This window comes from Ovis canadensis, chromosome 1 (assembly GCF_042477335.2).
Source record: "Ovis canadensis isolate MfBH-ARS-UI-01 breed Bighorn chromosome 1, ARS-UI_OviCan_v2, whole genome shotgun sequence".
NCBI classification, from domain to species: domain Eukaryota; kingdom Metazoa; phylum Chordata; class Mammalia; order Artiodactyla; family Bovidae; genus Ovis; species Ovis canadensis.
Genome location: NC_091245.1, coordinates 272,745,655 through 272,759,888, shown reverse-complemented (window position 1 = coordinate 272,759,888; position 14,234 = coordinate 272,745,655). Strand labels below are relative to the sequence as shown.

The following is a 14,234-nucleotide window of genomic DNA, read 5'->3' as shown; positions in this document are numbered from 1 at the left end:
TATTAAACGTAGGTCAAGATACTTTCAATTTTAAGGGAAAAAATAATCTACTCTTCTGAGTGGAATGCTCCCCTCAAATAATTTAAAATAATAATAATTATAGCTAAACATTGGGAAAATGATAGGTTACAGTCCATTGTGACTTAACTGTGGTTTTATAAGGCAGAGATTGAGGAAATGAATAAATTTTTCATTTAGAAAAAGAAAATGGAAAAAGCAGCAGCAGTATGTTCAGAAAGAAAAACGTAAAGCAGGCATCACATACTCCATGCTAATTAAAAATCCACTGCAAGAGCTACTCTGAATGCTGGTGAAGCTAAGGACTTCCCTGGGAAAGGGGGCCATGACTGACAAAGGCACGTGGACAGAGGCAGAAGGACCCAGGATGTCTGCTTGGTATTTTCGATCCCTTCCTTATGGGGAGTAGGCATAACTTAGCTGCTAGATACTGCACTGCCTCAAACTTTGGAGAACAAGGCAGAATGCAGTAAGTTACAAATCAGTTGTGAAAGATACAGTTTTACATATATATATTCTTATTAAGAAATACTTGATATTAGAAGTTAAGACTCCAGAGCTGAAGGTGAATTACAGCAAATAAGCATCACCTTCAGTTCACTGGAAATGACACCTGGTGGCAGTATCGCTAAAATGCAAGGGCAAAACAACAACTGCAGCAAAAATAAAATTTCTTAAGAGTTAAAACGCAGAACTACAATCATCAAGTATCTGGTGTCTGTATCACACACAATCACATATTTTTTATATTCATCTAGTACTAGAAACAAACTAGACGGCAAAACATGATTATTTTCAGATACATAAAACAAAGATGTAAATCAAGATGCAAAATTGTCATCATTTATTCTATTAAATGATTTATTAAATGTCATTTATTAAACTGACATGGCTGAGATGCCTGAAAAGTTCTCAGAAAAGAGAAAATTACTAAAACATATCTAACGCATTAAAACCCTCACTTTGAAAGATTCTGGAGATGTGAAATCCCCATTATCCAAGCTAGGAAACTGAAATCTATCAAAGGACCATCCAGTCAGTTCAGATTCTTGTCACAAACTGCTCACGTCAGAAATCCTGTGCTCTCATCTGAACTACAAAGAAGGCCATTCCTGCAGTTATGACTTCCACTGTCCCAGCTGCAGTCACCTTAGCTGTGACTCCAGTGTAGACCCGAACTATGGGAAACAAAGGTCAAACCGACTGATTCTACTGTGGAAACGAGGCGTGGTGATTTATCAGTGGCCTCAAAAGACAGGCAGACAGTTTCCAAATGAAGACTTAAAGAGAATACTGAGCATTAACCAAACAGTGTTCAGGTCATACAGGTAGCTTAGGTCAAGCTAAAACCAACTTGGGAAGAAAATCTATACCCGAGTCATGAACAGAATTACTGTTAACAGCAGACTTCAGTAACACTGTTTTCAAATAAATACAAAAATGCATTATAAAGACAACTCAGTGAAGTAACAAAGGCTCAAAAACATTATTTCCTTATTTTACCCGTTTTCCGTCTTTGGTCTTCTTTAAGTTCCAAGTGCCATCTGGCAACTTCTCAAAGAACTTTCTTGCTTTTGGTGCTTGGTCAAGAATATGAGCAGGCGGAATACCCAGAACTTCCACTATTTTATTCATCTGATCTACCTGTATTAAAAACAAAAGCAAAAAAAAAAAACCCTATAATTTCTACTGTAAAACATCCTGTATCTGCTCATCCATTCACAAATTACAAATAAAGAGAGTCTCTCCCGTGTGTCAGGCACTCCCTCGGGCAGTAAATACACAATAATGAAGGAAAGAGGTAACGCCCCTACCTCCCAAGGCCCCACATTCCACAGAGGGGAGGGCACACGATTCAGCAAAGACAGACACTCATCTATGGGATGGCAGGTGGTCATGGATACAACGGAAAGGAAGGAATGACTGGAGGGGACTGCGAAGTTTAAGTTTGGGAGAGTTAAAAAAACAACAAAACAAAAAATGAAAGGCTTAGTAAAGTGTGGACCTAACAAGAGTATCTTTCTAAGGTGCAGATTCATTCCCTCCAACACCTGAGTGTCTACTGTATGCTAGAAATCACATCCACTGGAACACAGCAGTAAACAAAACAGACAAAAATCTCTGCCCCAAACTTTATATTACAGAGGGAGAGATCATCAGGAAACAAACAAAACAGTAAGATCTACTGGGTACTGACTAAGAACAGGGAGAAAATGAAAAGGGCATGAGTGAGGGGGGCACTGCAACATAAAACAGGGTGCCACGGAAGCGCCACAAGCAGGTCACTCGAGAGAAAGCCCCTGGCACGAGTGCGCGGGCCCTCTGGCTGCTATCTCCCAGGGACCTGAGAGAGGGCTGCGTGCCGGGGGGACTGGGCAGGCAGACGGACAGAGGGACAGGTGGCAAGAGGACGGGAGGTGGAGGGAGGGAGGCGTTTCCCAGCTACTCAAAGGGCTCTGGCTTCACCATGCGTGAGGTGAAGTTTCTCAGGCGATCTTAACGGTGTTTAAGTTCATGAAAAAGGTACTATTACCTTTATATTATTTATTATTCAAAGAAAAACAAATACACACCACAGCAATTACTGCCAAAGAGCAGCTCGCTGGCGAGAGTGAAATGAACTAGCAGGAAGGAGGAAGGGACAGGTTTCTGACACTACTTGACTGACATGTCATGAAATTTCATTAGCCTTTCTTTTCTCATGCATAAATGAATGGACTGATCATAATCTGCAATGGTTAAATTTTCTTTAAAAACAAAAAAACTCCACAAACAGTTTTAAAGACAAGGAAAGCCGTTCCTCCAACTGTACGGAGCTTAGACCCCCTCTCCCTTGCCCTCGCCTTCCCACCACTGCCTCTGACCTCCAAAGATCTTCTAAGAACACAGACTGAACACCTGTTGACTACAAGAATTACGCTTAGCCTGCAGCTCCAAAATTCTAGAGTCCTAATTTACCCTAAATTATTCAGATCAAATATATCTACCAATCCCATCGGTCATCATTTATTAATACTTTAATTTCACATCATACTCTCAAAATTTACAGTGTTTTGAGGATGGTTCCTCATTTCATCACCATCATCTTTTTCTGTTATTATACTTAAAATCTGTAAAATTCATACCAAGAAACTTAACATTTTCTAATGTAATTTGCTATTCCCCTTCACTGGTAGATTTAAAGATCTCACTTCCCATCTCGTAATTCTAAACTCACCATGATATAATTGAAATAATTTAAAATGGATAAAATAAGTTTAAAACTGACCAAACACTTGAATGATTTAGGTTGATAAATGACACATTTTCCTAAAAAACAACTTCCAGGTTAGACTGTAAAAGATTAAAAACAAAAAGAAATCATGTACCTCATTGGCTCCACTGAACAGAGGCTCTCCAGTGTGCATTTCAACCAAAATACACCCGAGGGACCACATGTCAATAGCAAGGTCATAAGGCATTCCCAGTAGCACCTCTGGAGACCGATAAAAGCGACTCTGAATATACTGGTATATCTGAAACATATTTCAATAATAGTTTCTGTTTAATTGTAGTCAATACTGTATGAAGAACACAAGTCTAACATAAACAGAAGAAAAATAACTGGGTTACCAGTGATGTTTACTGATTTCAACATTAGACTATGGATATTGTTTTAAAGAACTAAAAATGCTTCAAGGGAGTGGTGTAAGACTCTGAAATGCAAAATGTGCATATACAAAAAATTCGAGCCCTTTATTTAGTTCAGTCCTAACAAGTACTCAAGATATATCCTAAAACAATAATGCCTTATTAGAAGAAAATATGATTGAGAACAATTTATTTCCCTATTAACTACTCTTTGCTGCTATGGCTACCATTAATTTAACAGTTAAATTATATTTAAATTAACTTAAAGAATGAAACTTCTTCAGGTTAATTCGAAGCATTAAGAGTCAAACTCAGTACAATGTAATTGAAAATTCAGACATCTGTATTGTACTAGACTCACAAATAAACCTAGAAACACAGCCATGCAAAGATTCAATTGGGAGTCATTTCGGACTAATCACTTCTTTACCCCATCCTCCTCCATCCATCCTAAGACTTCTTAGAAAAATAAAATTTTGAAATGGATTATTTGCAATGGAATAATCTGAGAATGTCTTCAGAGATCAATTCATCTTCACTTGGCCATTTAAAATTTGTATCCAGAAGTATCACAAAAGCAAAGATAGCTTTATTTTAAAAGGGAGAAAACCAAACAACACCCTGCTAACTAGACTACCTAACTTAATACTCAAACCGGGCAGCCAGTGGCACAAAGATGCTTTCTCAGAAAGCTGCTGGGGCCTGCCCCAAACTCCAGCCGAACCTCAGAGAATCATCTCACGACCCCACAAGGAGGTCAACCCAACCTTACGGCCTTCTTGAAGTGAAAAAGGCCTAACTGAAAGGGACCAGGAAGAAGAGGTTCACTACCAAGATTTCAGAAGCCAAGATCACCCTGAAGCCCCAAAGACAAGCTACTACTGAGACTCGTGCTTCCCAGCTTGTGAAAGCATTCTGTCACCTACCTAACCAGCTGGCGATCTGCAGAGCAGTAGTGGGCTGTCTGCAAGGCTGTACCCTGCCACCTTCTGACACTGAGCCAGCAGACCTGGAGGAGGGCCACTACATGTCTATTTTGGAAATGATTTTCCATGGGATTCTGACACATTCACATATTGGGTTGGCCAAAAATTTCGCTTGGGTTTTTCCAAGCATCTTATGGAAAACCTGAACAAACTTTTGGCCAACCCAATAATTAAAAAGTCACTGAGCTAAAGGTATAGTTGTCTCCATCTGGTGGGAGAGAGACAATAGTGTTTGATATTAGCACAGAACATACAACTTGGTTCAAACAGGAAAAAATTCTGCAAGTCTTAAAATCCATTCAAATGACTCAATATAGGCACATACTTTCCATTTATAATATACTCTATCTCTTATTAACAACTATAAGCATCTCTTGATTTTCAGAGGCACTGAAACTGCAAACTTTGCTTCCCATTCCTTCCAATTTTAAAAATTATTTTAATGCAGCATTATTGGCAGGAAATAACAAAAGGACAATCCCATTAACTGGCCATAAACCTTCATGATTAAATTAACCTAGCTTATTTAAAAGCTAGAATAAAGTTGGACAAGACAGAAATTTCACTAATTGGGGAAAACAAATGGAAACCCAATATTAAACACTAATATCTGAAAGTCAGTTATGTTTTTACCTTTAAAATAAAAAAGAAATGCAATTTCAATATCTACAAGTAAATAGGAACACTTTAAATAAAGTATCAAACAGTGATCCTAGCTGGTTTCAAAAAGAGAACAACCTACAACTTTTGTTTCATGTGCAAAACAGAGTAGGTTTCACAATGCTAGAAAGAAGAGAGGGAAACTTGCTTTCCTAAATCAACTAACCCTAAATCTACTTATTGCTATGGACATGTTTGCTTTTAGCACTCAAAAACACATTTGTTTACCACAAACTAATATGCCCACTGGGCTTCCCTCGTAGCTCAGTTGATAAAGAATCTACCTGCAATGCAGGAGACCCAGGTTCGATCCCTGGGTTGGGAAGATCCCTGGAGAGGAAATGGCAACCCACTCCAGTATTCTTGCCTGGAGAATCCCATAGACAGAGGAGCCTAGCAGGCTACAGTCCATGGGGTTGCAAGAGCGGGACACGACTTAGAGACTAAACCAAACCAATATGTCCATTAGCTTGGACATATGTCGTAATTTATATCCATCCTGTTTTCTCCTTTAGCACACGCATAATTTAACATAAACTCCGAAAAACAAATACCTTCTAATTCAAAGTATTACTATCAATGTTTGCATTTAAAAAAGGATTTCCCAAAATAGGTATCAACACAAGTGATTCAAGATTTTAAACATAACAACCGTGTAATTACCTTCAAATTGTATACAGATTAGGAAGATTTCAATATCTACTTACACTGTTTTACCTAACTCTAACTTTAAATCACAAGTTTTGAAATATACTTACCCTCTGCCCCAACTGACAAGAACTGCCAAAGTCAACAATCTTGATTGCACTGCGTTTAGGGTTACAAAGAAGGATATTCTCAGGTTTTAGGTCACAGTGAATGATACTAAGTTCTGGAGTCGCAAGGAAAAGCAGTGCAGTGCACATCTGTTGTGCAAACTTTCGTGTTAGGTTCAAAGAGACACCTCGAAAATTGGTGTTCCTCAACAAGTCATAGAGGTTGTAGGACAGCATTTCAAAAACTAAACAGAGATGGTTTCGAAACATAAAGTGGCGTTTTAAATGCACTGAAAGAGAATAAAAAGTTTCATTTTAAATTATACATACCAAAAAAAAATTGAGAATAACACATACGTGAATTCTACAATACTCTATAAAATGTCAATGTCAAATGCAAAGTTTATCAAATTAAAATTGGGAGACAAAAATTCTGCAGTAAGAAGCACATTCTTTCAGCAGTTAAGAATATCAAAACTGGTCATCTGCTGAATCCGCCAATAAGCAATGTAATGTAAGAAGTTCCACCAAAATGCCTAAGTCAGGTCTGAAAACACAAGTCTGTAAACACAGGTCTGTAAACTAACACACAGTACTCTGAATAATAATTTTATCCTCACATGTAAGAGAAAACACTTTTGACTTCCTGAGACCCCTATACCTCATGACTTCATCTAAGCTCCACCGGCTGGGATGCCCAGCCTGTGACAATGCTGTGTGTGGCAGCTCTCTCTGGGAAGGCTTTGATACATATACACATCTGCCCTGCTAAGCCTCAGATTTCACCAATAATTTTTGAAAACAATTGTCAAAGGAAGACTTTTTTTTTTCTTTTAGGTAAATACAGCAAAGGCTTTGAAATCACATTGTAAGGTACTAAGAGTTCATAATCGATGTATTTGATTACGTTCAACAAACTGGTACATAGGATTCTTATCCAAGATTGAAGCTTTGGGGAAATTTCAAAATAAAGCTCCATCACAAGAAATTATGAGTAGGCTTACGAATGGGGAAAGAGTATAGAATACATTACTTGGCATCATTACTGACCTTCTTAAAAGGCTTAATGGTCAATAAACCGCTTTGAAAAAAGTTGTGCTGCTAAGTATTAACGCTAACTGCACACCAGAGGAAGTCACTGCCCTCCAGCAGGACAGCTCTCACATCTACCAAACTGAGCACCTGTAACTCAGCTGAGATGACATAAAACCACCATCTGTCAAGGTTACCTCCATTCTGGCCTTTCAGTATAACTTAAACAGAGGTTTCTCTGAAGCTCCATCTGGAATAACTTTGGCATTACTCAGTATCTGGTCCCCGAGAACAGGGATACACGGTGCTGGCCTGGTGGTAGCTCGCCTTTCTTGTTTTTAGATCATTCCTGACACAAATGACTGCAAGTCAGGATAACACAACTTAACTACTGCCACAGCTCTATAGGGGCCCACAGCCCAACTCAATGCTCAGCAACAGGTACATAAGAATGTCTAATATCCGCTCATAATCACTGAGTTCATAGGTTTAAAATGAAGAACACAACTCCATGTCACATAAGATACCCCCGAGACATGGGCCAAGTAACAGTTTTGATCTAATTAAGCAGCAGCCACTAAAGGGATGCAAAAGGTAACGGATGTCAGAATTCAAATGTGACTATGAAAATCCCTCTAAGAACCTATGATCAGAATGTTCTTCTGATGGAAGATCAATCCACTCAATTCTACTGATTCATCATTCACTTACTGAATATCTATAAATGTGCTGAGCACTAAAGACATTGTCAAAGGAAGCTCAAACACAAGTATGTACGTTCAGCTTTTTAAACTGAACTTTGGGGAAAATGGAGGGTTGGCAAGACTGTTTTAGACCTACACTGAATGCTTTTTTAACCTAAACTGAATGCTTTTTTAACTAGACCATGGCAGGTAGCAAATAACCCAGATAAGAAATTATGCTATGTGGTAAAAAAAAGTAGATTATTTCTTTTTTTAAGTTCAAAGACTTAAGACTGTAAAACTCAGAGTAAACTGATCAAATCATTTCAAAATTAAAGTTATTCACACCATAAGAGAGCAATACAACTCCCAGACACCTTAAATTTAATGTATTAACTCTACTGACAGGGCTGTGTTTAAAGTTCTCCGTGCTTGTTTTTAGTACAGAACCTCAGTTTCTTGAGACATTGTACATGAGTTCACCATCTTCCTAAATAAGAACTTTAAAAAAAAAAAAAAAAAAACTCATCCAAAACAGTATCTGTAATGACTCCTGCAATCACTAGAGTCAGTGTATTAAAAACAAAAATAGTAATTATTATAAGTTAACCAAGTAGCTAACATTTTGTGTTTTCTTTCAATAAAGCAGAAATACGTAATTATAGTGATCCTATCGACATTTTCTCTACTACTTAAGCAAGACTTCAAAATAAAACACACAAGAGTGAGGAAGAACAGGGGAGCTATGTTCAAAGACCATTAAGTCAAGCATCCTTAGAATGTCCTTCCTAGCCTCCTAAGCCCCTTGAACGGGAAAGTGCCCACCTTACACTAAATACACTTGAGTGTGAACAACAAACATGCAATGAATGTGAGAAAAAAGGATTTTAAACACAAATGTTATTACTATGGGTTGTATCAGATATCTACAAAGACAATAAGGAAGAAAAAAATAGTATAAGCTCATTTTATTATATCAACAGGGAGTGAAGGGTGTTCCATAAATGAAATCTATCTGAACTATACACCTTTACACATCAATTTTGTTTCCATTATTTTGGGAGGACTAAAGAAACATAATGCTCTCTCTTCATTTCTTAAACAGAAGTCTGCTAATAAAACTTAACCTCATGCTTATCAGGTAAAGCTAGCATTTCTGACCTAAGTTTTTAAAAGTCTGTAATTAATTGGTCCTAAAGTCTCTATTCATTGAAAGGACTGTTGCTGAAGCTAAAATGCTTTGGACAACTGATATGAAGGGCCAACTCACTGGAAAACACCATGATGCTGGGAAGGACTGAAGGTAAAAGGAAAAGGAGGCAGCAGAAAATGACCAACTCAAAGGACAAGAAATTGAGCAAACTCTGTGAGACAGTGGAGGACAGAGGAGCCTGGTGTGCTACAGTCCATGAGGTCACAAAATGTCAGACAGGACTCAGCAACTGAACATGACTGAACAGCAAGAAAAGCCTCTCTCTTAGAATGTATAATTAGAAGGTGTTTTGCCCATGTATCAGTTGGCCCTAGACCTTACTAGTTTCATAATTCTTCTGTCTCTTCTTTCGAGACTCAAAAGAAACACCACAGGATAAGGAAACAAACATAAGCTCTGGAGTTAGATCAAAGCAGATTAAGATTCTCACTCCTAGAACCCTGGAACCTTGGGAATGTTACTCTTTGTACAAACAACCTGTAATATACGGATTCTACTATTAATACCTTCTGTACAGGACTGAAAAGCGTTAAGGAACACAGTAGGAGTTCAGGAAATGTGAGCTACTATTTCTCAAGAAGAGCCTGACACCTGAGTCCAGACATATGGATGTGAGAGTTGGACTATGAAGAAGGCTGAGCGCTGAAGAATTGATGCTTTTGAACTGTGGTGTTGGAGAAGACTCCTGAGAGTCCCTTGGACTGCAAGGAGATCCAACCAGTCCATTCTGAAGGAGATCAGCCCTGGGATTTCTTTGGAGGGAATGATGCTAAAGCTGAAACTCCAGTACTTTGGCCACCTCATGCAAAGAGCTGACTCATTGGAAGAGACTCTGATGCTGGGAGGGATTGAGGGCAGGAGGAGAAGGGGACGACAGAGGATGAGATGGCTGGATGGCATCACTGACTCGATGGTTCTGAGTCTGAGTGAACTCCGGGAGTTGGTGATGGACAGGGAGGTCTGGCGTGCTGCGATTCATGGGGTCTCAAAGAGTCGGACACGACTGAGCGACTGAACTGAACTGAACCATTAACGACATAATCGCTCACTTCTAATTTCTGAGCTGTACTAGAATGATTAAAGCTAACAGAGAACTCTCTAGATAAACAAGCATCATTAAAGCAAACAAATGATTCTTCCAAGTTGAAAAGCAAGAGCCGTGACTCTCATTTGTTGTCACATTACATACACCTGGAATGCACATTCCTAAAGATCTAAAACATTACTGGTAGATTAAGTAACACATGTAGATTGATGCCCTCCCAACAGAAATAACTGAATTCTTTATTCAATCACTTTAAGATAAAATTAGCAGTTTTCATATGAAAACAATCATTAGCTCATATTGGCAGTCTGAGGCGGAGCACGCTGCGCCTGTTCGCCTGTTTACCTATGTAGTATTTCATTTCAGTGTCATGCTTGTTCATGAGCTCGAGAAGTCGCACTTCTATCTGGGCTTGATTCAGAAAAGCCTTCTTGTTCTTTATTATTTTAATGGCAACCCATTCCTGTTCCACACGATCATATGCCTTTACAACCTAAAAAAGAAAAAAAAGAAATTTCATTAATGAACAATTTAACAACAGCTTACAGTTCACCTTCCTTAACTATACATTTATCTAACTCTTTCTCTGACCTTCCTGACTAAGAGAGATCCTACTCATTTCCATTCAGTAGCATCTATTTACTACTTTATTACTTTAAATCAATTTTTCAAATGGGTTTCTTTCCCATCCTTACAGTATTTTTAAACATCCACAAAACAGACAACTTTCTTAAAATTAGACTATTTTCTTCCTTCAGAAGTAAATTATAAATCTTGACATGTACTTTGGTTTTTTTTTTTAACTTCTCACTAAATAGCATCGTTAAAACTATTCTTTTAACTAGGAAAAAAAAAAAAAAAAAGCTGGCTTAAATTCCAAGCCCATGTGTGAGATATTTAAAAGGTGTTATCTGAAAAATGTAGATAACTTTCTAAATTTAAATTATATTCTCATAGATAAAAACTTAGACATATACCAGAAGAATTAGTTTATGCTTAAAAAAAGTGATAAATTACCAGGAAATAAGTTTAAAATGCCGTAGTTAGGGGTCAGTTTTAAAATGAGAATGAATGCTAAGGAAGCAGAACAGTCATGTGCAAATCACTATGCACACCTCCAGTTTAAAATTTTACTCATTTAAAATAAATTTCACACTCCTACAAATTTACACTTAACTTAGAAAATACATAGTTTAAAAACTGTATCTCTGCAGAGTTAATCTTATGTGTCTTTTAAATCAGAGGGACCCATGGAAACCTCTGACTGAGCGGGTCTGATATTCTTCTTTGTCACTGGCCGTGTAGACTGTCCCAGGAGTTGCAGTCTACTACTGCCCGGATCCCAATGGTCTCCAGGACAAAGGCCACTAACGGGGGCCCAACTATTCACTGACTTAGCAAATAGCTAACCAGCTCAGTGCTAAAGCAATGTTTCCAACCCCGAATGACACATTCAGTAGGCTGTTTTCAAATATACCAATGTTCAGAATCCAGTCACAGCGAGTCTGGTTTAATTGTTTGGAGCCCAGACACTGTCCTCCCTCCCCTCTACCCCCTTGACCCCCAAAGTGCCCTGAAGACTTCAATGTGCAACCAGGACTGCCCACCACTGCCTTAAGAAATGGAGCAGCCACTTCTTTGACGAGGATCTGGCAGAGAACTTAGTCTGACCCAGACAATACGGCAAGCGCATGTCCTGACCCTGAACATACTCCAGCCTAGGAGAAAGGTATCAATCAGTCTGACCTGGTAAACTGGTTTGGATGTCAAAGAAGGCTATGTCGTCACAGGTTTGCTATGCTCATTTGATCTTAGGAAACAAGAGTATGAGAAAATTAAAATAAGGGGGTGGGGGAGGTCACGGTGAGCTCGAAGACCGAGTACTGAAGGGAACCTACGCTGAGCGGACAGGCAGTGCGGCCAGTTTTCATGGCGCACACCACAGAAGGGAGAGCAGCGTGCTGCAGAGAGGAGCTGCCTGACACCGGGCAATTCTGAAGGTGGGGATGACAGTCACTCTACCTAGGATGTTCACAGCCTTACTTAAAAGGTAGGCCTCAGAAATGCCTTGCCTTAAACAGCTTGCGTAGAGAAAGCAGAAGTTGCTTCTACCACAATGTGAAAAGTGAAACAAAGGGCATCCCTGGTGGCTCAGACGGTAAAGAATCCACCTGCCAATGCAGGAGACCCAGGTTCAATCCCTGGGTCAGGAAGATCCTCTGGAGAAGGGAATGGCTACCCACTCCAGTATTCACGCCTGGAGAATCCCATGGACAGAGAAGCCTGGATAAAGAGGGACTCCCCCAGACACTGAGAATCCTGACTCAGGAGAAGAAGAGGTTACTCATCAAGGGGAAAGGCCCCAAACTACGTATAATTACAGCAAGTCTTCTGGAATCGTGGAAAGGGACAGACATGTTAGACACACACCACCAGGCCTGGCAGACAGAGCCACACCAGAATTACAGAGGTCTTCTAAGAACCTCATTCATATTTCCCTATAGGTCTAACCTTGATCTGTCTGGGCCCAGAGCTGTGGCTGTTTTGCCCTAAGCATGATTAGACTAACACACGCTGAATTTTTCCTCACTGGTTGAAAAGAGGCATATTTTTGCTTTCCTGCAGGGCAGGAACAGATAAGTAAGAGTACACAGGTTTCATAGCTTTAAAAAAAAAAAAAAATCTCCAAAATCCATAAAAATCACCAAAAAAAGGCACAATATTTGCACCGCAAATTAATAACTGACTCACTGCACAAAAGCTACAAGGCAAAGGAGACTGGGATTAACAGGAAGTCATACCTCAAACTAAACAGCTCTGTGACTTGATGACACGGGATGAGAGAAGACAGGGAGACGTACCGATGGAACAGCTTGGAGCCTCACACCCAGAGGAAAGTTTTTTAACAGAGCAAGGAGGGAGGTCTGGCAGCTCTGAATCTGGGCATAGGTGAGGCAAGAGGCTAACACAGTTAAGGTTTGTGCTTCGTCCTGGGCAAGTGAGAGACGAGAGCCACAGGTGGAGAGAAGAGGCCAGGAACGAAGAGACACACTAGGCCGGCCTGAAGGATCCCACCCATCGGAATGATGCCCATCACAGTACTAGCAATGCTGATGCCGTGAGGACTTAACAGCAGACCCTCTGTCCACTCAGAGGCCTGACGGAGCTGGAGGAGGGGCTGAGGACCAGCTCGGGGCCCAGCCCTGGGCGTCCAAGTCTCTCAGATGAGAGGACACCTGCTGAGACAGCTGAAAATGGTCATTTGTTGCCCCTTTTGAGGAGGATGATTAGGCAGGAAGGCAATCATCTCCAGCATACATCAGGAAGAACCATCCAGAGACTAAAAGCCCAATGAAAGAGGCCGTACTATCTGTTAGTGATTCAAATCACTTAGTAAAATAACTACTTGGTAGCTATAGTAACTCTGTGAAACAAAAAGTCTTATAGAGTTTTTATAGCTGATGCAGCTGATAATAGTTTTACTAACTTTAGAGAACTATAATAACCCAAATACTTACATATCCATTCTTTATATCTATTTACAACTATTAGAAGTGTACTACTGAGAAAAGGCTATAGTAACATGACTCACGGAGAAGTTCTCATTTATAAAATTCAGCAACTTGTTAGATTACCTGTCCAAAGGAACCTTTGCCTATTAAGGAGTCAATTTCGTAACGATCCATCCACTTTTCTCCGTTTTTTACAATATAATCATAGTTATCATCATCATAACCATCGTTGTAAACCTTCCGCTCCTTCTTATGACTAGAATCGTCTCCCTGGCCCTGTTGGTGTCTCCGCTTCTTTTTTGCATAGTAAACCTAAAATGAGAGAATCTAGTGTTAACTGTGTAATTAAAAATCATGAGGCATGGAGTGGCACCATATATATACATACATATCAAGAGTACGTATGAGACAAACCTGCCAACAGTAAGAAACTGATGAACTTTTATTCTATGGAACAAAAAAAAGGACAGAAATTTCTATAGTTGCTATTTGAATTACAGATTAACTCTAATATATATCAAATGAAAAACACCTACACAAAAATTCACTTTAGAATTATACTGTTCATACGTTTTATAAATAGGAAATATTAAGTGAGTAGGCCAGTCTCCCATCAAGAAAAGCAACAGGACCTGATTTACATTTATTTTAAAAACTAAGGTATAATTTACATACAGTGAGCTGGTATAGACCCTAGGAG

The 14,234-nt window shown here is 39.3% G+C and overlaps 1 protein-coding gene across 8 annotated transcripts in view; it reads right to left on the bottom strand.

Moving 5' to 3' along the window:
• Positions 1–14,234, bottom strand: part of DYRK1A (dual specificity tyrosine phosphorylation regulated kinase 1A) — a 146,389-nt gene that overhangs the window by 20,967 nt on the left and 111,188 nt on the right. For all 8 annotated transcript variants that reach the window (XM_069568229.1, XM_069568267.1, XM_069568218.1 and 5 more), the window contains 5 exons: positions 13,658–13,846; positions 10,368–10,515; positions 6,053–6,339; positions 3,387–3,533; positions 1,522–1,662 (listed from right to left, as the gene is read on the bottom strand). In XM_069568229.1, the coding sequence (XP_069424330.1) occupies positions 1,522–1,662; positions 3,387–3,533; positions 6,053–6,339; positions 10,368–10,515; positions 13,658–13,846 (912 nt within the window). The remainder of the gene's footprint in view (positions 1–1,521; positions 1,663–3,386; positions 3,534–6,052; positions 6,340–10,367; positions 10,516–13,657; positions 13,847–14,234) is intronic.